The sequence below is a fragment of the Oncorhynchus keta genome, chromosome 35, assembly GCF_023373465.1.
Source record: "Oncorhynchus keta strain PuntledgeMale-10-30-2019 chromosome 35, Oket_V2, whole genome shotgun sequence".
NCBI classification, from domain to species: Eukaryota; Metazoa; Chordata; class Actinopteri; order Salmoniformes; family Salmonidae; genus Oncorhynchus; species Oncorhynchus keta.
In genome coordinates, this window is record NC_068455.1 from 60,268,789 (window position 1) to 60,296,279 (window position 27,491).

Genomic DNA, 27,491 nt, shown 5'->3' on the forward strand with positions numbered 1-27,491 from the left:
AATGTATCACTCCTACTGACAGTGAGTCATGTCACCGTGGCTATAAAGCAGACGGACAGGCATCAAGGCATTCAGTTATTGTTCGACTGAACGTTAGAAAGGGCAAAACGAGTGACCTAAGCAACTTTGAGCGTGGTATGATCGTCTGTGCCAGGCGCGCCGGATCCAGTATCTCAGAAACGGCCACCTTCCTGGGTTTTTCCACAAATGACCGTGTCTAGGGTTTTCCGAGAATGGTGCGACCCAAACAACAGAAACCATCTAGTCAGCGGCAGTCCTGTGGGGGAAAACAGCTCATTGATGAGAGAAGTCAAAGGAGAATGGCAAAAATTGTGCAAGCTAACAGGCGAGCCACAAACAGAAAAAAACTGCACAGTACAACAGTGGTGTGCAGAATGACATCTCGGAAAGCACAATTCATTGGTCCTTGTCACGAATGGGCTATTGCAGCAGACAACCACACCAAGTTCCACTGCTATCAGCTAAAAACAGGAAGGGCGGCTCCAGTGGGCACTCATTGAGGAGAATTGTGGACAATTGAGGAGTGGAAAAACATTGCCTGGAACATGACAGTGAGTTCAATTTACTTGAGTGGCCTGCACAGTCCCCAGAGCTCAACCCAATAAGAGTATCTTTGGGATGAGATGGAACGGGCTGTTCGCAGCATGAATGTACCGCCGTCCAATCTGCAGTAACTGCGTGATGTCACCATGGACCAAAACCCCTGTGGAACGTTTCCGACACCTTGTGGAATGCCCCAAAGAATTCAGGCTGTTATGGAGGCAAAGGGTAGTTCGACCCGGTACTAGAGGTGTGTACAAAATAAACTGGCTTATGTGAGTCTATATTCCCATTCATGAATTCATGACTATATTGGAGCTGGAAATGTCCCTTCCTGCCCAGCAAGGGATCGTGTACAGTATGACCCAGGGAGTTTCCCATTAGCATGCTCAGATCACTTCTGAGCAACACCAGGCAGTAGACTGGGTGCCGTCTGCAAAACACACAATTTCTCCTATTGCACTTCCATGTTCTGGAAACATTAACTTGAACATTGCATCAGGCACTGGCTGCCCCACTGGACCCAACACTGTGGATACTTTATACTTCTAGTTATAATTCTAAAAAGTTTCTTCAAGTAAAGTCACAAAAACCGTCAAGCACTATAATGAAACTGGCTCTCGAGGACTGCCGCGGGAAAGGAAGACCCAGAGTTACCTCTACTGCAGAGGAAAAGTTCATTAGAGTTACCAGCCTCTGAAGAATTTATTTGGGCTGCAATTTCTGAGTTCAAGTAACAGACACATCTCAACATCAACTGTTCAGAGGAGACTGCGTGAATCAGGCCTTCAGGGTCAAATTGCTGCAAAGAAACCTCTAAATGACACCAATAAGAAGAAGAGACTTTCTTGGGCCAAGAAACACGAACAATGGACATTAGACTGGTGGAAATCTGTCCTTTTGCTCTGATTAGGCAAATGTTCCAACCGCCGTGTCTTGGTAAGACGCAGAGTATCTGAACGGATGATCTCCGAATGTGTGGTTCCCACAGTGAAGCATAGATGAGGTGTGATGGTGTGTGGGTGGTTTGCTGGTGACACTGTGACTTATTTATTTAGAATTCAAGGAACACTTAACCAGCATGGCTACCACAGCATTCTGCAGTGATACGCCATCCCATCTGGTTTATGCTTAGTCCCACTATCATTTGTTTTTCAACAGGACAATGACCCAACACACCTCCAGGCTGTGTAAGGGCTATTTGATCAAGAAGGAGCGTGACGAGTGCTGCATCCGATGACCTGGCCTCCACAATCACCTGACCTCCACCCAATTGAGATGGGATGAGATGGACTGCAGAGTGAAGGAAAAGCAGCCAACAAGTGGTCAGCATGTGTGGGAACTCCTTCAAGACTGATGAAAAAGAGTTCCAGGTGAAGCTGGTTGAGAGAATGCCAAGAGTGTGCAAAGCTGTCATCAATCAAGGCAAAGGGTGGCTACTTTGAAGAATCTCTAATAGAAAATATACTTGTTTAACATTTATTTGGTTACTGCATGATTCAATATGTGTTATTTCATACAGCCACAATTATTCTACAATGTAGAAAATAGTAAAAATAAAGAAAACCCCTTGAATGATTAGGTGTGTCCAAACTTTTGACAGGTACTGTACATGTTATTATTTTATCCAGTTCGATAAACACTCCAAACAGGTGAAGAAGCCTGATGTGGAGGTCCTGGGCGCATGGTCCTAACGTTATCTGCGGTTGTGAGGCCAGTTTTAAATCACATTCCTAAAAAACTTTGGGGGGGCATGGTATAGCAAAAAAAGCATTCAATTCTCTGACAACAGCTCAGGTGCACATTCCTGCAGTCAGCATTAATGAAAGGCCCCTCAAAACTTAAATGGTGGTATTTTGTTGGGAACAAAATACCACCAATGTCTTCAAGTTTTGCCCAGGACATGGTGCACCTGTGTAATTACTCAGGAATGCACAGAGCTTTTCAGAGAATTGAATGCTTGTTTTATACCATAAGCCCCTCCAAAGTTTTTTATTGGAATGTGATTTCAAACCGCATGTAACGTGTAACCAGGCCAGCCCAGGACCTCCACATCAGGCTGTTTGTGGGTTGATTGACTGGATAAAATAATAACATTTCAGTACCTGTAAAAGTTTGGAACAATCATTCATTGGCTGGGCCTTTCTTTATTTTTACTATTTTCTACATTGTAGAATAATTGTAGATTAAGAAATAATGACATATACTTAATTTGACTGATTTCCTTATATAAGCTGTTTCTCAGTCAAATCTCTGAAATTTGTGCATGTTGCATTTTATATTTTTCTGTATATTTTAAATAACAAAAAATACTGTTTTTACAGCTGTTTGAAGCTGGTGGACCAAAGCCGAAAGTTACTTTCAGAAGTCATTCTACACAGAGCGAACAGTGTAGAATTTTAGCAACCAGTAAGTGATATCTACTAGATTACACAGCTACAAAGTCATAACAGCTTTCACACTTTCACAGCAGATGCTGCTCCGGTGGAAAAATCTATTTGTGAATATCACAGCCAATCACAACACTGGCAGTTAAGTAATACGGTGAAACACTATCAATCCACTATTACCACAGACATTCTGTATTATGGACCTTTTCTGAAATTACAAAGCAAAAATGTAAAACAATTATGTGTAGCACCTTTAACTCAATTGAAAATGTTGCTGTCAAGGTCTATAGATGTACAGTAATATAATTAAGCAATAAGGCACGAGGGGGTGTGGTATATGGCCAATATACCACGGCTAAGCGCTGTTCTTACGCACAACATGGGGTGTCTGGATACAGCCCTTAGCCGTGGTATATTGGCCATATACCACAAACCCCCGAGGTGCCTTATTGCTATTATAAACGGGCTATAAATGCAATTAGAATGTTTTGCCATACATGTGGTATACAGTCTGATATATCGTGGCTTTTAGACAATCAGCATTCAGTGCTCGAACCACCCAGTTTATTATAATAATAGTATATACACATAGCAACACATGCAGATTGGTTCTCAATTGACTTACTATGCCAGGATACATTTGTATTTATTTTAAACAAATACACATCTAGGCCTATCTGTATGTAGTTGGGCAGAATTTCCCAACATCCAATTACTGCAATGTGTGAATAGTGGATACACCTTGTTTAAGTAAGAATCACCGTTCACTCCATTACACACAGGGACTTTTAGTCAGCAGACTAAATTACAGTCGTATTCATGTCATTGTCACTCAGCATCACGGACAAAAAATGTATTTTATTTATTTTTATTTATCCGTTATTTTACCAGGTAAGTTGACTGAGAACACGTTCTCATTTGCAGCAACGAACTGGGGAATAGTTACAGGGGAGAGGAGGGGGATGAATGAGCCAATTGTAAAATGACCAAAGGTCCAGTAAAAAAGAAACATGGCTTCCAGACATTTTCATTTCTTTGCTAACCTTGTCCTTTGGTGTCTTACATAACGTTAATGTTCTCTCTGCGGTTTGTTTTGGGAGGCTGGGTTTTGAAAGGGGTCTGTGGCAGAGATGGTGCTTTGCCCTTGGGCTTTCAGCAGAATTTGCTAGTGGTGCCAATGCCCTGGTTTGGTCAACCTTTTGTTTTCACTGTAACTTTTTGACACTTGCAATTAGAGCTCCTTGTACTCCCTGTACTTGTTTGCTGTTGTGGTACATATGACACAATATCTTTATCAAGGGTCGTTCTAAAACTACGAGAATTCAAGGGGTATTCTTGGTTGAATTTAATGCAATGCAATGTTTACTGTGTAGTCGGTGTGTGTGTGTGTGTGTGTGTGTGTGTGTGTGTGTGTGTGTGTGTGTGTGTGTGTGTGTGTGTGTGTGTGTGTGTGTGTGTGTGTGTGTGTGTGACTCAACCAGCAATCGATTTTTACGTGGCATGCAGTTTTGTGTTGATTGACACGTTTATCAAAGTTAAGTGACCATGTGACCTTTGTATCATTTTGGTGCCTTAAGTAGCGTACCTTTCAAATGACACCACATAGTTTCAGTATGTTGCCTCCTCTGACTGAAAGTATTGGACTGTAAGAGAAAAACCTCAGCAAATCCTCTCCCTCTCTCAACCAAGTCACTTAAAGTTTATTCACGTCTTTTGCAAATGTCCATTAAAGTCTCAATTTACAACCTGGCTCGTCTGGCGTACTCTGTCATGTCTGGACACCTTCCTTAATAAAACAGAAATGTCGTTATTTTCTACTGCCATAAAGTCTCCACTTGTCTGTAAGGGGAAACCTCATCTGTTACATGCGAGATGATGATGATGATGATGATGATGATGATAATAAAGAGATGCCTAAAGACAGCGCTGGAGTGATTGACATGACTTTTCCCACGGTGTCCTGACCCATGGTCCCCTCAGTTGTCTTTAGCGCTCATCAGTGGGAGGGAAACTTATTGAAACGGTCTGGACCGTCCCCGTCAATTAGGATTACAGTGGTAGAGACAAAAAAAAAGTAGCACCCTGCTGATCAATACTGATGAAAGTATCCCAGTTAATCAATTCTGACGGGAGATTGACAGTGATGAGGTGAATTCGTTTTGGATGATTGTGGTGCCTAAGGCTAATAACAGATTGGGCTACAGACAGATTTTCAAGTTGTAGGTGGTTAAATGACCTCGGTTTCAGAGCAATGGGGAAAACAGTCATGTATCTCCATAATGCCGTTTGAATTTCAGTGTGACCATGTAAGTCTCACAATGTTTGAGGTGTTGGACTGTCAGATTGACTCATTTATTCAAGACCGTAAGTGCTTCGCAGTGTTGCCACACATGAATGAATTCAAAACCTCTGCAGTTGTTATGCTTTTGTGGCCCATATCACAGACTGTGAAAGACTTATTCAATTAAATGAAACTATGGTTGTCATGAAAAATGTATGAAGTATTATCTTATTTTTGTTTTCTCTTGAAACTTTTCCATTTTGTTTGAGGAGCTTTGAAGCTGACTGCCTGAGGTCTTAAGTAACGCATCTGTTATTTATTATTCAATCAAGACAATACAGGGAATACTGTCAATCAGCACTTTGATAACGTGAATTATCGAGCTAAGTAAAAAAATATATATATATATGTTTTCTGTAATTATGCAGAGGTGGTAGGTGGTCTCATGCATTATGCAAATGTCGATCAGATATTTATGTTATTTTTATTTATTTTTTCAGACGGATATCCCTGAATGTCGGAGTGTTTTGTCTGGCATTGAAAATCTTTAACCCATACGTTTTAAAGTCTGCACATAATGTTGTTGTGAGTGAGTTCATGCCATTTTAGTTTGAGTTGTTAAAGTGCCGACTGGTCTAAAGTCGCTTCATTAAAGGGGATGCCACCGCCTCAGGGCACGACAGCCATTGCTTGATGTATGAAACAGTGAAAACTATCAGCCACACAGACAGGTTTGTAATTTGCCATACGACTGATTAAAGGGACCATCCGCAACAAGGGACTCTGCAGTTTTATTGGATTGGATACATCATTGGAAGTTAGGCTACAACAATACCAGGGAGCTTTGCGGTATCTGCAAATGGGAATGCTCCCAATTAGAGACATCTCTTTACAATTGAGTTATTTAGCAGACACCCTGGTGTTACAAGCCCCATGCTCTACCAACTGAGCCACACGGAACCACCTTTTCATAGAATTCTGCAGTGGCTTTGAAGTTTGCAGGATATAAATAATGTTGTCACACAACCACTGGCGAAGGCATGGACGGGGTGAAGCCTTTCATGTGAATTGCAAGTGAAAGCCTCTGCTGTGCTTTCACTCGCTGTAATCCGTCACAAAACCAATTGTAACTCAGTGCTGTTGATTGTAATGGACAGGCTCCTTGAGTTTAAGTTGTGAGACTCAATGAACCCCAACTCTGCATCGGTTTCCAAACATTGAACACATGGCAGTTGAGATTTTAGGGCTGATATTTTTACTTATTGATTTTTTTTTTACCTTTATTTAACCAGGCAAGTCAGTTAAGAACAAATTCTTATGTTCAATGACGGCCTATACAGTGCATTCGGAAAGTATTCAGACCCCTTCGACTTTTTCCACATTTTGTTAAAATACTGCCTTTTTAAAAAATTGATTCAATTGTTTTATTCCCCCTCATCAATCTACACACCACACTACCCCATAATGACAAAGAAAACACAGGTTTTTAGAAATCTTTGCAAATGTATTAAAAACCAAAAACTGAAATATCACATTTACATACATATTTAGACCCTTTACTCAGTACTTTGTTGAAGCACCTTTGGCAGCGATTACAGCCTCGAGTCTTCTTGGTTATGATGCTACAAGTTTGGCACACCTGTATTTGGGGAGTTTCTCCCTTTCCTCTCAAGCTCTGTTAGGTAGGATGGGAAGCATCGCTACACAGCTATTTTCAGGTCTCTCCAGAGATCGAGAGTTTGATTGGTTTCAAATCTGGGCTCTGGCTGGCCCACTCAAGGACATTGAGACTTGTCCCAAAGCCACTCCTGCATTGTCTTGGCTGTGTGCTTAGGGTCGTTGTCCTGTTGGAAGGTGAACCTTCGCCCAAGTCTGAGGTCCTGAGGGCTCTGGAGCAGGTTTTCATCAAGGATCTCTCTGTACTTTTCTCCGTTCATCGTTCCCTCGATCCTGACTAGTCTCCCAGTCCCTGCTACTGAAAAACATCCGCACAGCATGATGCTTCACCGTACGGATGATATTGGCCAGGTGATGAGCGGTGCCTGGTTTCATCCAGATGTAACGCTTTGCACTCAGGCCAAAGAGTTCAATCTTGGTTTAATCATACCAGATAATCTTGTTTCTCATGGTCTGAGAGTCCTTTAGGTGCCTGCTGGCAAACTCCTAGCGGGTTGTCATGTTTCTTTTAGTCAGGAGTGTCTTCTGTCTGGCCACTCTACCATAAAGGCCTAATTGGTGGAGTGCTGCAGAGATGGTTGTCCTTCTGGAAGGTTCTCCCATCTCCAAAGAGGAACTGTAGAGCTCTGTCAGAGTGACCATCAGGTTCTTGGTCACCTCCCTGACCAAGGCCCTTCTGCCCTGATTGCTCAGCTTGGTCAAGCATCCAACTCTAGGAAGAGTCTTACTGGTTCCAAGCTTCCATTTAAGAATGATGTAGGCCACTGTGTTCTTGGGGACCATCAATGCTGCAGACATTTTTTGGTACCTTTCCCCAGATCTGTGCCTCGACACAATCCAGTCTTGGAGCTCTACGGACAATTCCATTGACCTCATGGCTTGATTTTTGCTCTGAGATGCACTGTCAACTGTGGGACCCTATAGAGACAGGTGTGTGCCTTTCCAAATCATGTCCAATCAATTGAATTTACCACAGATGGACTCTAAGTTATAGAACCATCTCAAGGATGATCAATAGAAAACCTGTTTTCGCTTTGTCATTATGGGGTATTGATGAGGACATTTTTGAATTCAATAATTTTTCAAACAAGGCTGTAACGTTACAAAATGTGGAAACGTGGAACTAATACCCCCCCAACTTCTTTAATAATGCATGTCTTTTTTAAATTTTTTATCTAAAGCTCATGTTATCTAATTATGTATGTGTTATCGCAACATGAATGTGAAAATGTGTTTGTCACTTCTCCAACCAATATTTGGTTCATATGCACACTCAATGAAAGAAAACTTAGCAAGTTTATTTTGAAACTCAGGAGCTTCTTCATTTCATGAAATAAAAGTTGAGATTTAATTGCACAGGATCCTGAAGTTTCTCTCATCTCTCATTAACTTTATTTTTGTATATCTGTGAATTGGTGGAGCAGCTTTTACTTGAGTAAAAGTAAAGATGCCTTCATAGAAAATGACTAAAGTAAAGTCACCCAATAAAATACTACTTGAGTAAAAGTATCAAAAGCAAATGTAATTGCTCAAATATACTTAAGTAGTAAAAGTATAAATCGTTTCAAATGCCTTATATTGAGCAAACCAGACAGCACCATTATCTTGTCATTTTAATTTACAGATAGTCAGGGTCACATTCCAACACTCAGACATCATTTACAAAAGAAGCATTGGTGTTTAGTGAGTCTGCCTGATAAGAGGCAGTAGGGATGACCAGGGATGTTCTCTTGATGTGTGTCGATTGCACTATTTTACAGTCCTACTAAGCATTCAAAATGTAACGATTACTTTTGGGTGCCAGGGAAAATGTATGGAGTAAAAAGTACATTTATTTTCTTTACGATTGTAGTGAAGTAAAAGTATGAATAGGAAAGTAATGGATACCCCCCAAAAACGACTTAAGTAGTACTTTAAAGGATTTGTACTTTTTGCCACTGGGGAAAGGGGTGTTTTCTACCATGTCTGAGTTTTCTCCAGGCAGACTAATGTATGATGGAAACACTTCCACTGTCAGATTACTGCAATTATTCATTAACCTTCTAAATTACTGCACTTTTCAACAGCAAACCCCCCACCTCAACTCTGAAAATGCCCCGTCCTAAAGCATGTTGTCACCAAATCCCTCGCCCCAAAATGCAGTCACTCACTGTCCATAATAGCAAAGGACAACACTTTGTGATGTCCGTATCAGTTTAAGAACGGGGGAAAAACAGTTTAGGGACGACTTTACTTTTTCAAGAGTTCTAACCAAAGTAAATGATTGATGTTCTGGTACATCTAAAAAACGATGGTATTTTGGAAAAGCTGCACATTTGAACTTTAATTCTCAAAAAACATTGCTTACAGTAAGTAGCTAGGTATCCATCCAATTGGTGACAGTTTTATCATGTCAATATTTTTAAAATCTGCATAAAGAAAACCAGTGGTGTTTCTACCGAACAGACTTGTTGCAGATTTTTTTTTAAAACAACAACAGCATGTGACGACGTAGTGCACACAATTGACTTTTCCCTTAAGTTTTCATGTACTGAATAAAAATCTAAAGTTCAATATGTTTCCATCGCATTTTAAGATATACCTATAGTTTAGTCACAAAAGAAACTGTTGCGTTTAATAGCAAATGTGTCTACTTTGGTCATGGCGCATACGCTCTACTCAACAGCTCGCCGATAGTGCGGGTAGGCAGTGTGGGTAGGCTAGTCTACATGAGGAAATTATTATGGATAAGAGCAAGAATATTTATTTGTCAGGCATCGATCATCATGTCACCAGAATATTTATTGGAATCGTCTGTAGTCTAATGAACTGCATATAGTTTTCAGAGTAGTAGTGGGAGGAGCAAACCATATCACCGGGTGACTCTCTTTGCTTCAATATGATGGTTATTGTATCAATATTTGCGTCTAAAGGCATTCCCTCCGCCATTTATCTCATAATGAATTGTATCGACACACAAAGATCCCACCATGTCGAACGAACAAATTATCTATCGGCGTTTATAAAATTGTACTGAAACCTGTTTCTGTCATTTTTTACTTTACTCTGGTTAAAACTGTGGATGGAAACATAGTTTATAATGAACTCAACCAAATTCATACACTTGAACATCTAAGATCGAGATGATCACAGCATTTTGTTGACCAATTATGTCTTTTAGTACATAACAGTCCCCTATTTGATGCCAGTGAATGCCATGCTGATTATTAAGCCAGATTTATCTCTGATTCACCACCTGTGCTTTATTAGTGTGTGCTAACCAACACTGTAATTGAGATATCTTACCTGGCAAGATGCCCCATAGTTGAAACATGGTTTTTGACTGTTCGCCTATCTCTCCCTGTCTACTCTCTCTGCCACCACAGTTTAGGCTACTTCACCTGGAGTGGACCTTGTGCTGACAGCATAAAGCATTGCATTTAAACAGTGGCAAAGATTTGCATACAGCACAAATGGACTGACAGTTCTGATAGGAAATGTAAAAAAAATCCAGAATTGCTTTAATAACCAATGCCATTGCACGAACAGTTGGCTCTATTGGTGTTAGTGAAAATGAGTTGCCAATGTGGCTGGGGTTCGCAGAAACAATGACCAGCCTTCTTATCCAAAGCCATTCCACTGCAGTCCTCAGAGCCAGCAACATGGAACTGCACTGAACAAAAATATGAACGCAACATGTAAAGTCATGAGCTGAAATAAAAGATCCCAGAAATTTCCATATGCACAGAAAATTTCTGTCAAATTTCGTGCACAAATTTGGTTATATCCCTGTTAAAAAAACTTCTCAATGTCTCATTTGCCAAGATAATCCATACACCTGACAGGTGTGGCACATAAAGAAGCTGCTTAAACAGCATGGTCATTAAGCAGGTGCACCTTGTTCCCAGGGACAAAAGGCCACTAAAATGTGAAGTTTCTTTTGAGGCAGCGTGCAACTGGCATGCTGACTGCAGGTATGTCCGCCAGAGCTGTTGCCAGAGAATTTAATGTCCTTATCATAAGCCACATCCAAAGTTGTTTTAGAGAATTTGACAGTACGTCCAACCGGCCTCACAAACCGCAGACCATGTGTAACCACGCCAGCCCAGGATCTCCACACCCGGCTTCTTCACCTGTGGGAGAGTGGGGGTGTTGAGTATTTCCGTCTGTAATGAAGCCCTTCTGTGGGGGGGAAACACCTTCTGATTGGCTGGGCCTGGATCCCCAGTGGATGGGCCCTGGGTCGCAAGTGGGTAGGCCTATGCACTCCCAGGCCCACCCATGGCTGCGCCCCTGCCGAGTCATGTGAAGTCCATATATTTGGGCCTCATTAATTTATTTCAATTGACTGATTTCCTTATATGAACTGCAACTCAGTAAAATCTTTATTGTTGTGTTTTGCGTTTTATATTTTTGTTCATTATAGATGCTACTGATCTATTAGATGACAGCAATATAATATTGTTTTCCCAGACTGCAATCTTAAGGCAAGTTTGTGTTTGAGATGTAGGAAATGGGAAAGAATGGCTGCATTTATTTGTATCTACCATCCCCCATATTTTCCACGGCTATGTGGGAGGTAATGAGCCTTCCCCATTAGGTAGTCAAGAGTGTGGTCGAAAGTACCATCTTCAAATCGACTTTGTACACCAGACACAACACCGATGCAGAGAAGTAATTTGACGGATGTCCATTGTCTGGCAGTGGTTGTATTGTATTCTGGAGTCAGGCTGTGGTCTAGCATTTGTGTTGGATCATTTGAAAATATTTGTGGCTGTGAGAGGGCCAAGGGGAATCTATTACTCCTCAGGAAACTCAGGCGGAATATCGGAATACGACCCTAGGGCACCACAGGTGCGACTTGGTCGCAGCCCCTTCCTTCAAACTAGACCTTGGAATGCCAACATTGCAAACACACACACACACACACACACACACACACACACACACACACACACACACACACACACACACACACACACACACACACACACACACACACACACACACACACACACACACACAGCCATCTTGTACACAAGATCCAGTGGTTGTCAGTGGAGGTGGCTTTTTTCTGGCACTGAGCATTTTCATGCCGTCTCCAAAAAACTATACTTTAAAAAGGTCAATATTCAGATTGATAGTGGAGACAATGGCAAATAGATGTCCTCCTTTCCACTGCCTGTAAAAGAAAATGCCTCCGTTTGAGTCGTCAGTTTGGCATGCCTCAACTAAGCTGTCTATGGCCTTATACAGTATGTGCTGCTCCAACATTCAATAAGGAAAGGGGTCTCATTGTATACGTGTGTGAATTGTTGCTGTCTGCTACCCTGCAAAGAGACTAATGCCTCTTGCCTCATCAGATAAAACAGCTTGGGGTCTTGAAGGCACAAGGTCCGTGTTTATGTTTGCGCTCACCTGCTTCGTTGAGCAGCACCATTGACCGCAGCGCTCTGATATTCCCTGATAGAAATGATGGCACGTGTTGCCTGTGGTGGGTGCACACATTTCTGTCTCTGACCGTACCTGGATGTTGCTGCTTCATAATCACATTTGGAAACGAGCTTCAGAGTCTTGACTCTAAAATGTGCTTGGGCCAGGTTATAAGTGAAGGTGTGTCCACATTCGCGTCCTGGATTGTAATGATGAGGCATTTTGTTGAAGTTTGGAGGATGGAGATGAACAGAAATGTTATTCTGGTGCCAGAGGATTGTATCAAATTTCAAACGCTAAACCTCACCAACCAAAGCTTCAGTTGTCTGTCAGTCTGAAAGACAGATCTCCATCCCCTTGGGGCTCAACAGCACCATTTCTCCATCTGACTGAGAAGCAGGTGCTTGAAATATTTATGGGTGCAACAGTTGAACACCACTTCCCTCGGCGCCTATGTGGGTTCAAATCATTTCAAGCCTCTCCACCAGATTGGGCTTCGCGCCTAATCACCATCATTTTGATATTATTAGCTAAGCCTTACCTGACATGATTTTGCCTCTTTTCAAATTCTGGAGGGGAAAAAAAGTGGAAAGTTAGTGAGGCTCATCCCCAAACATGAGCAGATGTGCTTCTGAGTGGCTAATTATGAAGCCGCCAGAACTGCTGTACTATCTGTCAATCTGGGGGACGATCAGATCCGGCTCTCCAAAATCTCAGGAATGTGCTGGGAAAAGCAGGTGATGTCGGTAAAATGGCGGGAGAGCAGGTTAAACTGATCTCATGCTGGTCAACCTCTTCCACAGGACTGAATCAAAACCTATTAAATCTACCATTGCCCAGACTGCAGGACTCTCCCGTTTGCAGTCACACTCCGTCTCTCGCTGTGTAATTTCAGTTCATTACCATCTGCTAAGGAATAGTCTGTTCATCCTCATTTCAACTCCGAAAGAACATGCGGATTGATTGGTGTTATAGCAGACACCTACTGACTGCCTCCCGGAAAGCAGAATTAAAGAAAATGTGCTCCCGCCAATATTGGAACTTAGGTTGCAATTTTGAAATCCATAGTACGTCCTGCATTCTCACTTGGGTTACTTTGTTCTTCCTGTCACACACGCATATATATGCATATATAGTACCAGTCAAAAGTTTGGACACACCTACTCATTGCAGGGTGTTAAACAAATCAAAATATATTTTAAATGTGAGATTCTTTGAAGTAGCCACCTTTTGACAGCTTTGCACACTCTTGGAAGTCTCTCAACCAGCTTCACCTGGAATGCCTTTCCAACAGTCTTGAAGGAGTTCCCACATATACTGAGCACTTGTTGGCTGATTTTCCTTCACTCTGCGGATGATTGTGGAGGCCAGGTCAACTGATGCAGCACTCATCACTCTCCTTCTTGGTCAAATAACCCTTACACAGCCTGGGGGTGTGTTGGGTCATTGTCCTGTTGAAAAACAAATGATAGCCCTGCTGAGCACGAACCAGATGGCTTTGCGTATCGCTGCAAAATGCTGTGGTAGCCATGCTGGTTAAGTGTGCCTTGAGTTCTAAATAAATAAATCAGACAATGTCACCAGCAGAGCACCATCACACCTCCTTCTCCATGCTTCACTGTGGGAACCACACATGCCGAGATCATCCACTCACCTACTCTGCACCTCATAAAGACACTGCGGTTGGAACCAAAAATAACAATTTGGACTCATCAGACAAAAGGATATATTTCCACTGGTCTAATGTACATTGCTCATGTTTCTTGGCCCAAGCAAGTCTCTTCTTATTATTGGTGTTTTTTGTAGTGGTTTCTTTGCAGCAATTTCACCCTGAAGGCCTGATTTCACGTAATCCCTTCTGAACAGTTGATGTTGAGATGTGTCTGTTACTTGAAATCTGTGAAGCATTTATTTGGTCTGCATTTTCTGAGGCTGGTAACTGTAATGAACTTATCCTCTGCAGCAGAGGTAACTCTGGGTCTTCCTTTCCTGTGGTGGTCTTCATGAGAGCCTGTTTCATCCTAGCGCTTGATGGTTTTTGCGATTGCTTTCAAAGTTCTTGACATTTTCAGTATTGACTGACCTCCATGTCTTAAAGTAATGATGGACTGTCGCTTTTTTATTTTTATTTGAGCTGTTCTTGCCATAATATGGACTTGGTCTTTTACCAAATAGGGATATCTTCTGTATACCACCCCTACCTTGTCACAACACAACTGATTGGCTCAAACACATTGTGATGTTGGCCATCCTGACATGTTCAATGCCCGTAGAACACTTTCACACTCATTGACATTTGTCACATATCGCACCACTGACAGGTGGAGTGGAGGTGACAGGTGGAGACTTTTCAATACACTTTTATACATTTCCTTAGAAGTGGACAATGGCAGAATGTTGCTTTGCCTACTACGAATACGAGACTCTTGCTTCGGTCTTCTGTTGTCTTGCCAGGTCCCAAATGGAGACTAAATAAGGAGATTGTTGAGGTGGAGATAAGATCAGTTTAGAGTTTGGCTCAGGGTTCAGTGTGTCAACTATAGTGTGCTGTGGTGTGTCGTATGTCGAGAGATCACAACACATGGTTTGTGCCGACCAGGCTTCCTTTTCACTCTTAGTGCAACAAGCAACCAGGAAGGAGAAAGAACTGATACTGACCTGCCCTATGCCCGTTTGTTCTCTTCATGTACAGTGGCTTCAGAAAGTATTCACACCTCTTGACTTTTCCCACATTTTGTTGTTACAGCCTGAATTTAAAATATATACAGTTTAGATATTGTTACTGGTCAACACACAATACCCCATAATGTCAAAGTAGACTTTTGTTTTTAGAATTTTTTACAAATGAATTAATAATGAAAAGCTGAAATGTCTTAAGTTAAGTAATTCAACCACTTTGTTATGGCAAGTTAAAATAAGTTCAGTCGTAAAAATGTGCCTAAGTCAAAAGATAAGTTGCATGGACTCACTCTCTGTGCATTAATAGTGTTTAACATGATTTTTGAATATAACAAAAGGACCACAAAGACGAGGGACGTTTTCTAATGCCTTGCAAAGAAGGGCACCTAAAAAAGCAGACAATGAATATCCCTTTGTGCATGGTGCAGTTATTAATGACACTTTGGATGGTGTATCAATGCACCCATTCAATACGGAAATACAGGTGTCCTTCCTAACTCAGTTGCCGGAGAGGAAGGAAACCGGTCAGGGATTTCACCATGAGGCCAATGGTGACTTTAAAACATTTTCTGAGTTTAATAGCTGTGATAGGAGAAAACTGAGGATGTATCAACAATATTTTAGTTACTCCACAATACTAAATGACAGGGTGAAAAAAAAGGAAGGCATGAGGCACTAAAATAAAACTGTTAAAAATTTGCCAATGAAAAGAAATGTATGTCCTGAATACAAAGATTTATGTTTGGGGCTAACATCACTGGGTACCACTCTTCCTATTTTCAAGCATGGTGGTGGCTAAATCATGTTATGGGAATGCTTGTCATCGGCAAGGACTTGAAAGTTGTAATAGTATAATGCACAAGGTGCAATTTCGAAGTTGGCTAGTACATCATCAGTTTTCCTCTTGTCATGTCAGTCATTGCAAACCTTAGAGAGCTATTTATAACTTGTCAGAAATGTCCAAATCAACCAGCCCATGTCAGCAAACTTTTCTCGAGCTACGTTTTGTTAGCCTATCAATGTTTTTGTTGTTGTGATGCTAGTCACTCATATCACATTAATACACATTAGACATGACAAAATGTATAGAGTTGCCAGATAATGAGCTTTAAACCTGCAAAAATGTATCTGCAGCTCATGACAAAATATTCTCTAAATCGAAACCAACAAGTGTGTGAACAGTTTGTATCATGAACAGTGTCCATAGAAATAGACATGGTGCCCCAGGATGTTCCCCAATGCTGGTAGATGGTCCTGAGTGAAAAAATGTTTGGGAACCCCTGACGTGGAGTAAGGCATTTGAAAATCTTATAGCAATATAGAGTGGGAAAGCGGCTGTGTGTTTGGACAATTAATACACACTGCAGTAAATAAATACTAATAAAAACACCTGTCTTGCATAGGAGTGTACTTTACACAGACCGGTGCGCCATAGCCAATCAGAGCTACAGTCGGCCTATATGCAAATAAACCATTTGCCACATGGGCCTGCCATCATTCACTTTGAACTGGACTGTGTGTTTACAGGCAGTAGCAACAGCACGAGTTTAGATCATTAGAAAGCATTCACCAAAAGCCACAAAATGCACCTGAATGGATTTCTGTAAATATGTAAATACCATGGGTCCTCTTACCTTTGGGAACTTTACAATCCTATTGATCAAAGAACCATGGAGGTAGGCTCTCACCCTCAGTTGCCTATGCACATCAACAACAACAAAATCAACAACTAACATTAGCCAGAGTGAGATGAGCTAAAGTCTAACGAGGGAACAGTAGATAAACCCTCAAACTTTTTCAAAATTGCACTGATATACAATGGGGAATAGTAGCCTGCTCGCCCTTCTGCAGCTTGCCTGCCAAAGCATGCTTGTCCCAACCCACATTTTGTCAACTGAGTGGGTACTTGTCTGCCTGCCCGTCCATTTTATCAATGCCAAATTAATTTGTTTGACAACTAAGATATATGCGAACTGTGGATAAGTTGTTCAAGTTCTGCATAGCTACCTAGCAAATTTATTGACATTCCTTGCTAGCTAACCAAATATCACCCGCATCTCTTGCTCTAGCCAACGAAAAACGATATGGGGGGGGTGATGACATGACATCCTCCCAGCAGCTAGCTAATGTTACCTCTGTGTTTGGAGTGGACACTATATTTACATTACATTTAAGTCATTTAGCAGACGCTCTTATCCAGAGCGACTTACAAATTGGTGCATTCACCTTATGACATCCAGTGGAACAGCCACTTTACAATAGTGCATCTAAATCTTTTAAGGGGGGTGAGAAGGATTACTTTATCCTATCCTAGGTATTCCTTAAAGAGGTGGGGTTTCAGGTGTCTCCGGAAGGTGGTGATTGACTCCGCTGTCCTGGCGTCGTGAGGGAGTTTGTTCCACCATTGGGGGCCAGAGCAGCGAACAGTTTTGACTGGGCTGAGCGGGAACTGTACTTCCTCAGTGGTAGGGAGGCGAGCAGGCCAGAGGTGGATGAACGCAGTGCCCTTGTTTGGGTGTAGGGCCTGATCAGAGCCTGGAGGTACTGAGGTGCCGTTCCCCTCACAGCTCCGTAGGCAAGCACCATGGTCTTGTAGCGGATGCGAGCTTCAACTGGAAGCCAGTGGAGAGAGCGGAGGAGCGGGGTGACGTGAGAGAACTTGGGAAGGTTGAACACCAGACGGGCTGCGGCGTTCTGGATGAGTTGTAGGGGTTTAATGGCACAGGCAGGGAGCCCAGCCAACAGCGAGTTGCAGTAATCCAGACGGGAGATGACAAGTGCCTGGATTAGGACCTGCGCCGCTTCCTGTGTGAGGCAGGGTCGTACTCTGCGGATGTTGTAGAGCATGAACCTACAGGAACGGGCCACCGCCTTATATATACCACTATATGGTATAGTATGGTATAGTATGGTCATCTGTTAATGACTCTATTATTCAACTGGGTTTCTCGTCACCCAAGAGGAGTTTCCTTTCCTCTGGTTAACGACCGCACCGCATTATCACCAAACAAGGCCTGGATATCCTCAGGTCAACACGGGTTACGGTAATTGCGGTGAACCTGTCATCTACCGTAATGGAACGACATTCCAGGCACAGTTGAGAGATCCACAGATATACGAAAAGGATCTTATGACATACGAGTGTGATTGCCTGTAACACTAGCAGGTGTGTCGCCGGATGATAAGGTGTAGGTCCTCTGAGTGGTGGCCTGTTTTTTTTATCCCGGCTTCCTGACGCCACAGAGCGAACATAATGTCTGGGATCTGACGCTAACTCATGCCAGGATAAGACCTTGACAGGCATGAGAAACAAAGGCTTTCTGAACAGAGCACTGTAAGTCCTAACTGAAGTTTATCTCTGTTTGATGATCCAGTAATATTGGACTATTGGGGGATATTTGTAAGGGATGTTAGGGGAGGGTAACCTATGAGGTTTGATGCAAGTCATGAGAAGGTCAGAGCTTTACATGAGGGATGTTAAGATTGAAAAGCTGGAAGGGAATTATGTTTCCTCTTCATGATACATGGTCTGTGCTGATAATAGGACATTCACCCAGAATACTCTTCATCGTGGAAAGGTTCAGGACGATTCCCTGATCTGGACTTTGTCATGCCTTTGGTATACTGCATCTCAGCTTGTAAGTCATCTGTGGAAAAATATATGGTCTGCTTAAATGTAAGCAATGAACTGCAGATACTTTATAAGATAAGCTACTGTATGTGAGGGAACTTTCAGTCAGCAAAACAATGGATTGTATGTGTACTGAATAACGTCAGCACGTGGCCCCTCAGAACTATGGTAACCCTACCCTTCACCTTTTAACAAAACAATAGGACCTACACAAGCACAGCAGCAGAAATCAAATTGTTTGTTTCAGCAGAAAAATGCTATTTAACTATGAATTGATTGTAAGTATTCGCAACTATGTCTAACTATTTGTCTACTCAAACAAAGGCAATTGAGTTTATACATACTATTAATCTATCAAATAATTAAACCATGTTTTTCAGGCCATATATCATATTAATGGCAGTGAGTGTAATTGTAACCGTTAGCTCTACTGTAGGGAAAATGACTCTTGTGAATGTCATACTTTTATGAAATTGAGCAGTTGGGATTTGATGTGTCCGAAGTCAGTCTGTAGGGAATAGCGCTATTCTGGCATCCTTTTTGTCTTTTAGCATAACTGTATACTTTGTGTTTGTCAGGCCGCAAAGCAATAGCATCCCCTGGTAATTGTTTTTCTGGGGCATTTATTGCCTTTCCTAAACCATTGACGGGATCGGAACTCATTCCTCATTTTCCCTCTAGGGCAAAATATTTAAGGCAACCACTTTATTGATGAGAGGCTGGATCAAAGTAAAATGCTCCAACATTTTGATGAGCTTTGGACTTAACAACCTACCATTCCTGTAACACTGTATCAATCGATTTGTTAACTAACTGTTCCAGGTTTTGTTTACTTTTTCACAGAAGCCAAAAGTATGAAATGACAGCAGTGTGCATGTTGTGTTTTTATGCTGCGTTATGATTTAAAATGCTGGGTCCCCCAGTTTGTCCGTATTACAACAGTGTCTTGGTTAGGAACAACAACGCCCAACCTTTGCGTATCATTAATACTATATGTCACACTATGAACTTGGCACGACAATTCACTGGAGCAGTGGTAAGGAAGCAGTCCCTGTGACCCCTGCCAACTCCTAGTCAAAGCTGTCCCCTACATATTACATATCACATCCATTTAGTCAATAAAGGAACAAAGGGCATGTATTCCTCCAGACACACTGGCTGCATGCTCTTTTCCTCCTTGATTATGGGCCGCGTCACTCAGACCCTACATTAATTCCACTGTTGTCTGCCATTTCTCAAGTCAGACACTTATTCCCTTAATGCACAGCTCCAGAAAATAACAAAACATGCAATTATATGTTTGTATAAGCGCATTCACTTCAGACAAACCTTATTGTTGAATGTCGTCAATACTGGCCACAGTAGTCACATTACTTCCTTTGCTTATTCCCTTTAGCTCTTAGTGGAGCTACTCAGTGTTTCCCCTAGATTCATTTAGCAGCAGCAAAAATATATATATATATATATTTCTGCCTAGACGCACTTTTAAATGGATAGTTTTTGGCTCAATGACTGGAAGTCTATGAGAACAGCTAGCATGTCATTGTGCTAACGTTAGTAGCAATGCACACCCCTACCCTTGCCACCACTGCTTAAAACATTTCTAGTTGAAACACTGAGCTACTAAAGGCTTGTCACTGCACTACCTTAATCATTCCACATAAATGTCTGCTCTCCAAAGAACTGCCAACACGCTTTGTCTTTAGCGAGGACGCACAGACTTCTCCTTGCCAGTCAGCAGAAGGGTGTGTGTCAGTGTGGTAATAAGAATGGATGACAAACGCAAGACATCTGACCGTATTGTCAATAAACTTGTCTGACATCATGCTAGAGGAGGAGGCGATTGTGTCTGCGAGATTGTCTGCGACATAGCTCACACAGGTTATTGGCCTGGATGGATATTGTCTCGAAGAAATAACCAGATTAATGTCATTAATCAGCTTCTATATTTACAGTGCATTCAGAAACTATTCAGACCCCTGGACTTTTTCCACATTTTGCTACGTTACAGCCTTATTCTAGAATTGATGCAATTTGTTTTTCTACACACAATACCCTATAATGAAAAATAAACATTTTTGCACATTTGTTAAATATAAAAAATACAGTACCAGTCAAAAGTTTGGACACCTACTTATTCCAGGGTTTTTCTTTATTTGTACTATTTTCTACATGGTAGAATAATAGTGAAGACATCAAAACTATGAAATAACACACATGGAATCATGTAGCAATCAAAAAAAGTGTTTAAACAAATCAAAATATATTTTATGTTTGAGATTCTTCAACTAGCCGCCCTTTGCCTTGATGACAGCTTTGCACACTCTTGGCATTCTCTCAACCAGCTTCACCTGGAATGCTTTTCCAACAGTCTTGAAGGAGTTCCCACATATGCTGAACACTTGTTGGCTGCTTTTCCTTCACTCTGCAGTCCGACTCATCTCAAACCATCTCAGTTGAGGTCGGGTGATTGTGGCGGCCAGGTCATCTGATGCAGCACTCCATCACTCTCCTTGGTAAAATAGCCCTTACACCGCCTGGAGTTGTGTTGGGTCATTGTCCTGTTGAAAAACAAATGATAGTTCCACTAAGCCCAACCCAGATGGGATGGTGTATAGCTGCAGAATGCTGTGGTAGCCATGCTGGTTAAGGGCGCCTTTAAGACTGTTGGAAAAGCATTCCAGGTGAAGCTGGATGAGATAATTCCAAGAATGTCCAAGGCTGTCATCAAGGCAATAGGTGGCTACTTTGAAGAAGCAAGTTATTATCAAGGATCTCCCTGTACTTTAGGCCGTTCATCTCTCCCTCGTCTCCCAGTCCCTGCCGCAGAAAAACATCTCCACAGCATGATGCTGCTACCACCATGCTTCATCGTAGCAATGGTTCCAGGTTTCCTTCAGACATAAAGCTTGGCATTCAGTCCAAAGAGTTCAATCTTGGTTTCATCAGACCAGAGAATCTTGTTTGTCATGGTCTGAGAGTTCTTTAGGTGCCTTTTTTCAAAATCCAAGCGGGCTGTCGTGCCTTTTACTGAGGAGTGGCTTCCATCTTGACCTCTCTACCATAAAGGCCTGATTGTTGGAGTGCTATGGAGATGGTTGTGCTTCTGGAAGGTTCTCCCATCTCCTCAAAGGAATCTAGAGCTCTGTCAGAGTAACCATCGGATTCTTGGTCACGTCCCTGACCAAGGCCCTTCTCCTCTGATTGCTCAGTTTGGCCAGGTGGCCAGCTCTAGGAAGAGTCTCAGTGGTTCCAAACTTCTTCCATGTAATAATGATGGAGGCCACTGTGTTGTTGGGGGATCTTCAATGCTGCAGAAGTGTTTTAGTACCCTTCTCCAGATCTGTGCCTCGACAGAAGCCTGTCTCCGAGCTCTACGGTCAATTCCTTTGACTTCATGGCTTGATTTTGCTCTGATATGCACTGTCAACTGTGGGACTTTCTATAGACAGGTGTGTGCCTTTTCAAATCATGTCCAATCAATTGAATTTACCACAGGTGGACTCCCATAAAGTTGTATAAACATCTCAAGGATGATCAATGGAAACAGGATGCACCTGAGCTAAATTTCGAGTCTCATAGCAAAGGGTCTGAATACATATGTAAATATGGTATTTCTGTTTGTTTTTTTGTGTTTTAAAAAAAAAAAAATTTGCAAGAATTTCCAAAAACCTGTTTTCACCTCGTTATGGGTTATTGTGTATAGATTGAGATGTATTTTTTTTGCCTTCCTTTTAGAATAACGCTGTAATGAAACAAAATGTGGAAAAAGGGAAGGGTTCTGAATACTTTCCAGAATGCACTGTAGATTCTAGAATATAAACTATAAATTGTATGTCATAATTCACACATACTGCTGTATTTGACCAACCATTGTCACACACACTGCAGTGTCAGATCATTGTCAGCTTTACATAGTGTACTTCAACCTGCTAAATGTAGCCCCCTACTGAACAAGTCCCAAGTAAAGGGACGCCACTATAGAATTTCTGTAGATTTCCCATCTACAGACTGTCAGTGTGTCGGAGTCCTCACTGTGTGTTCCTCACAAACACGCAACACTGCTGTTATTCTTTATACCTAACATCAAAGCTGTCTTGGAATTACACGTGTTGGAAGTGAGTGGTGAACGACATCATTTGAGAGCTTGTCTCATTCCTATGCTTACCTTAAAGCCTTGAACTACATTTTTTCAGCACTGCCTCTGGCAAGAGAGTAGAAACAACTTTAGTGCTTGTAAGAGAGGACTCTTAAACGTGTTATTTAAAGACTTTCATGTTGAGTGCGGGGCACCATTAGAACACTAAGTAGATAATGTTTGAAGTGTTTTTTATTACACGCTATAGCGATCATAAAGATTGAGCATTTGGATCCCCTTGAGTGGGTAGAAATAGTGTTGACACACGATGCTGTTGCGAGAGTGGATTACGTGGAACATTATCCATTTGTCAGTCATGTATAATATTGCTTACAGTGGCAAGTACAATATGGACCCCTGTGTGTTTTGTGAAGCGATACGCTTGACTGTGTGTGTGAAAAGTGAAAAGTCCAACCTGAGGTCATGTGCTACAGATTGTATTCAAAGCCACGCTTACAGTGATGACTTAGTGCCACAATACTACATTATATTAATACGTCATGTAACATACTGACTGGTTTCCATGGAGCAAACGTTGCAATAGGAGATTAAAATGACTGATAAGAGTTGAATCTCTACAGTCAGTGTTTCCCCTAGGATTGCTTTCAATTGCCAGCAATTGACAATGTGCAAACAGGATACAGACAGGAGTCAATACACAGATTATATCATATAAATACAGTAAACATTCAACTCTGGAGCTGATTTACAGTGAGGAAAGATCTAGTTAAATAAATACAGTTAAAAATGAAAAAATATACAGTAGAACCATACTGAAGTGGATAGATTCTTTGATGTACCAGTGTTGTAATAGCAAAGTTGCTGCATTGCAGTATTTTTCAATACTTGACTGAATTATCGTGAGCCCAAGCTGCTTTAACAAGGTCTTATGGGCTGCATCTGCACACTAATAAATGGACATGAGATGCATGCTCTTTGTTCATTTGTGCCCAGATTTGAGATGCTTAATTTTCCTTTGAGGAATATATGTGCCGACTCTGAATGTTTACACATGGCACGTAAATGCACACACGTCCAGTGTTGTCTTGAGAGCCATTGGTGACAGTCACTCATCTCCACAGCTTGCACTCTCCGTTCCGTTTCAGTCTCCCAGCATGCACAGCAGCCGTCGGTTGTCAGGGTAACTGTTACACTCACCATGCTGTTTGTCCTAGGTTATGTCTACCCTCAGAACGGCGACAGGCACGGCGTCAAAGCCCGACTAATGAAGCTCTTACCGTGCTCCGCCGTCAAAAAGTCATCTGCCAGTAGCCAAAGCAAGTGACTTTCTCTCTCTCAGAACATCTTTCTCTCTCTCAGAACATCTCTCTCCCAGAACATCTTTCTCTCTCTCAGAACATCTCTCTCCCAGAACATCTTTCTCTCTCTCAGAACATCTTTCTCCCAGAACATCTTTCTCTCTCTCAGAACATCTTTTTCTCTCACACTCTTTTTCTTTCTTTCCCCCCTTTACCTCTCTTTCCTCCTAAATATTATCCTACCTCCCACCCTTTACTCTGTGGTGTTGTAGTACAGTCAGTGAGGTTTTTGAAAGGAACCTCAGGCCAGCAGTCACTGCTTCTCCAGTCTCTTCTCTGGTGTCCTTATGTGGCTGGCCAATGGCCAGAGGCACCACCAAGGCAACATTTTTAGAGACCTAATCCTTACTTTAGATTCTACACAAAATGTGGGACCTAATACTAAAGTCTAAACCCCCCCCCCCTTTTCAAATCAATTTCAAACTTCACTGAGTGAGCTCCTTAATGTCATGAGAAATAAGATGCATGGGAAAAGACATGCAAGTGCCAATATGGAAGAACTGGGTTAGACACTGAGGGCGAAATGTTAAGCTAAGTCTGATACAACCCACCTGTTCATTGTACTTTGTCTATTAAATAACACACACATGAATTGAAACCCTATGACTATATCATAACTGAGTCAGTAGAAACGGGTGAATCGTTAATCTGGGTTGTCTGTGTGTTCCTGTGTGTGTCCCATTCATCATCCAACCAGCTCACTGTAGAGTCAGACTCCATAGCGCTATTGAAGAATCACCGTCACACAGTTTCTTACCTCACCGTGTGGTGCCAACACGCTCAGTGGACTGGACAGACTCACCATGGCCTTTGTGTGTGATTAATTGACTTGAAAGTGTGAGGGATGGCAGGATTTGATTACAGCAATCTGAGGACGACGAGCACCTTGGCATTAGCATAATAAACCAGATCACAAGATACTGTATTCTTTTGGAGTGGGAGCATAGGGTTTTCACCAACATCAAAGGGAAACTCTGAAATTGGCAGCATATGAGCTATGAGAGTGTCTTCCCTATCCTATTGATGCTTGTAGACACACACATACACACCAGCTCTTCGGCAGGTTAATCCAATACGGAGAAGAGACGTAGCATTTTGGCCACCGTCCACAACACTCCTCTCAGGGCTAATGAGAGGTGGTGAGACGCTGGCATACCTCAGGTGAGTGTGTGCAAGAGAGACTTTTCAAGTGCTCGGCTCTGAGGACAACCGCTGGCATTGACAGGCCCGAGACGGCGGCTGCCATCATTACAGGCCCATTAAAGCGCCTCTCCGAGTTCAACGGCCCCCATCTCGAGGAGGCTCCCTGCCAGAGGGCCCTTGTTCCTGGGTTTCGATAACGCTAATTACCTCTGCTGTGATATTTCATGAGGAGAGATCGGGACACCGCCAAGAGCTTGGGGGTTTTGCCTGGTTTTGTAGTGGAGGGACCAAGCAAGGATGTGAAAAGATCTTCCTCGATTGGTTGGCTTTGAAGTGTGCTTGAAGCCTAACCTTAAGCCTAATATCAAATAACATCAAATTGGAGAGATCATCAAGTGGGTATGGCTAAACTGACAATGAACGTACACTACTAGCCTATATTCTACCCCTCCTGAGTCTGTGGCTGAGATTCAACTGGCTGTAGGCCTTTGTGTGAATGGCATTTCAATGGGATTACATTAGCAACATGGGTGATAAAAATGATCATATCAGATAACGGTGACAGGTGGGCTGGTTCCAATACTTATTCGTATCCTCATTTGCTCCTCCCATAATAATCAAACATTTCAAAGTGGCTATAGACTCCTTTGGCTCACTATGGTGCTGCTATGGTAATGGTATGCTATCCCTACAATTATATAACAATAGCCTGTGAAGTAACTGGTTTCACAATATTTGCAGTGCTGTACTTACTTAAGGATCCAGAATTAGCATGTTTAGAATGTGTTTGACATTCATATCATTCACGCCATTAACCTTGCTGCTTTAACACAAACTAGCATACGGTAGAGCATTATTGTTTCGTATAAATCCTTTGGTTAACGTGGCGAGTGTAAACTACACTGCTAATCTCTGTTCTTAGAGGGCGAGTCAGTGCTGTGAGACCTCTGTGGGTTCCAGAATGCCGTGTGGCACTGCAAAACTTACTGAAGTAGGACAGGACACACTTTTCTTTTATGGGTGAAATGCAGCCAATTGTGTTGAATTGTTCTGAATGAGTCAGATTCCTTCTTCTTCCTCTCCAGACAGCGTGGAAGATGAGTTGGAGCTGTCGGCCGTCCGCCATCGCCCCGAGGGTCTGGAGCAACTGGAGGCTTTGACGCGCTTCAACCGCAAGGAGCTGCAGATCCTCTACCGAGGCTTCAAGAACGTAAGTGGCCCAGTTTCACCACGCATCCAAAGCCATTGAAATAACGTGCACTGTCTTTTTTGTCTCAACGCTAAGGTCCTCCTCCATCCAGTCGAATTCATGTCTCCATTCTTAGATAGCTATTTATGTATTTATTTTCCTACTATGGCCAGGTGTGTAGATGTTTAGTCTACTTGCTACACTTGTTTTTCCTTTCTAAAGATGATCTGACCTATTGAACTTCATTTTGTCTGCCTTATTGAACTCTTGTCTTATTGAGCTCTTGTCCCCTGACCTTGGGTTCATGGCATTTCAACTCTGTATATGGAATTGTAGGGGGTGCGTTGAAAGTATTCAATAGGTTTAATGGACCAAAAAATGTTATGTGTGATCTTCTGTCAAATGGCACAAGTGTAATCACAGTTGGAAGATGTCTCACTCGAGAATATTCTAGAGTACTCAAGGAACAATTAGGTCATACCTAGAATATATTCCATTCTAGTGTACAATCAGATGACACAAAGATCCTTAGAGAGGTATGTATACAATTGAAATCGTCACCTCTGTTGTGAACCGTAATGAGATGACCCAGAATGAATTTGACCCAAATTGTCTGGTGACAAATGGAAGAAGGGAGCCACGGTCTATGATACCTGCATCCTGAGTGGCCCTGGCCCCCATGGACCCTAACCCGAGACCCTGGGAGGACGGAGGTCAACACTACCCATTAGCCCTTCTCCACAGGAGACTGGAAATAGGGGTTGATAAGTGGTCTAATGAGTGAGGCGGCTGTTAATTGGCACCCTGTAATCTCCCCGACTCCTTTCCCCAATGAGATCTCCCATCAAAAGATTTGGTGGACCCCTTCCGCTCTCCTACCTCTAGAGCTTTTGGTTTTGTCTCCTCTTCAACCAAGACCAGGGTTTTAAAGGTAGGCTCAGCGATATGACGTAGATGCAGAAAGTTAGCGGTATAGTGGGTACATTTCTGCAACAACTAAGGCTGTTGAAGCGTGACGATCAACTTCTCCGGCGGTTTGGTGCCCTGACTACCACTATGTAACAGCCTGAA

At 42.2% G+C, this 27,491-nt stretch overlaps 1 protein-coding gene across 4 annotated transcripts in view; it reads left to right on the plus strand.

Annotated features, from left to right (window-relative positions):
- Positions 1-27,491, plus strand: part of kcnip4a (potassium voltage-gated channel interacting protein 4a) — a 250,518-nt gene that overhangs the window by 200,907 nt on the left and 22,120 nt on the right. For all 4 annotated transcript variants that reach the window (XM_035753145.2, XM_035753144.2, XM_035753146.2 and 1 more), the window contains exon 2: positions 26,317-26,441. In XM_035753145.2, coding sequence (XP_035609038.1) covers positions 26,317-26,441 — 125 coding nt within the window. The remainder of the gene's footprint in view (positions 1-26,316; positions 26,442-27,491) is intronic.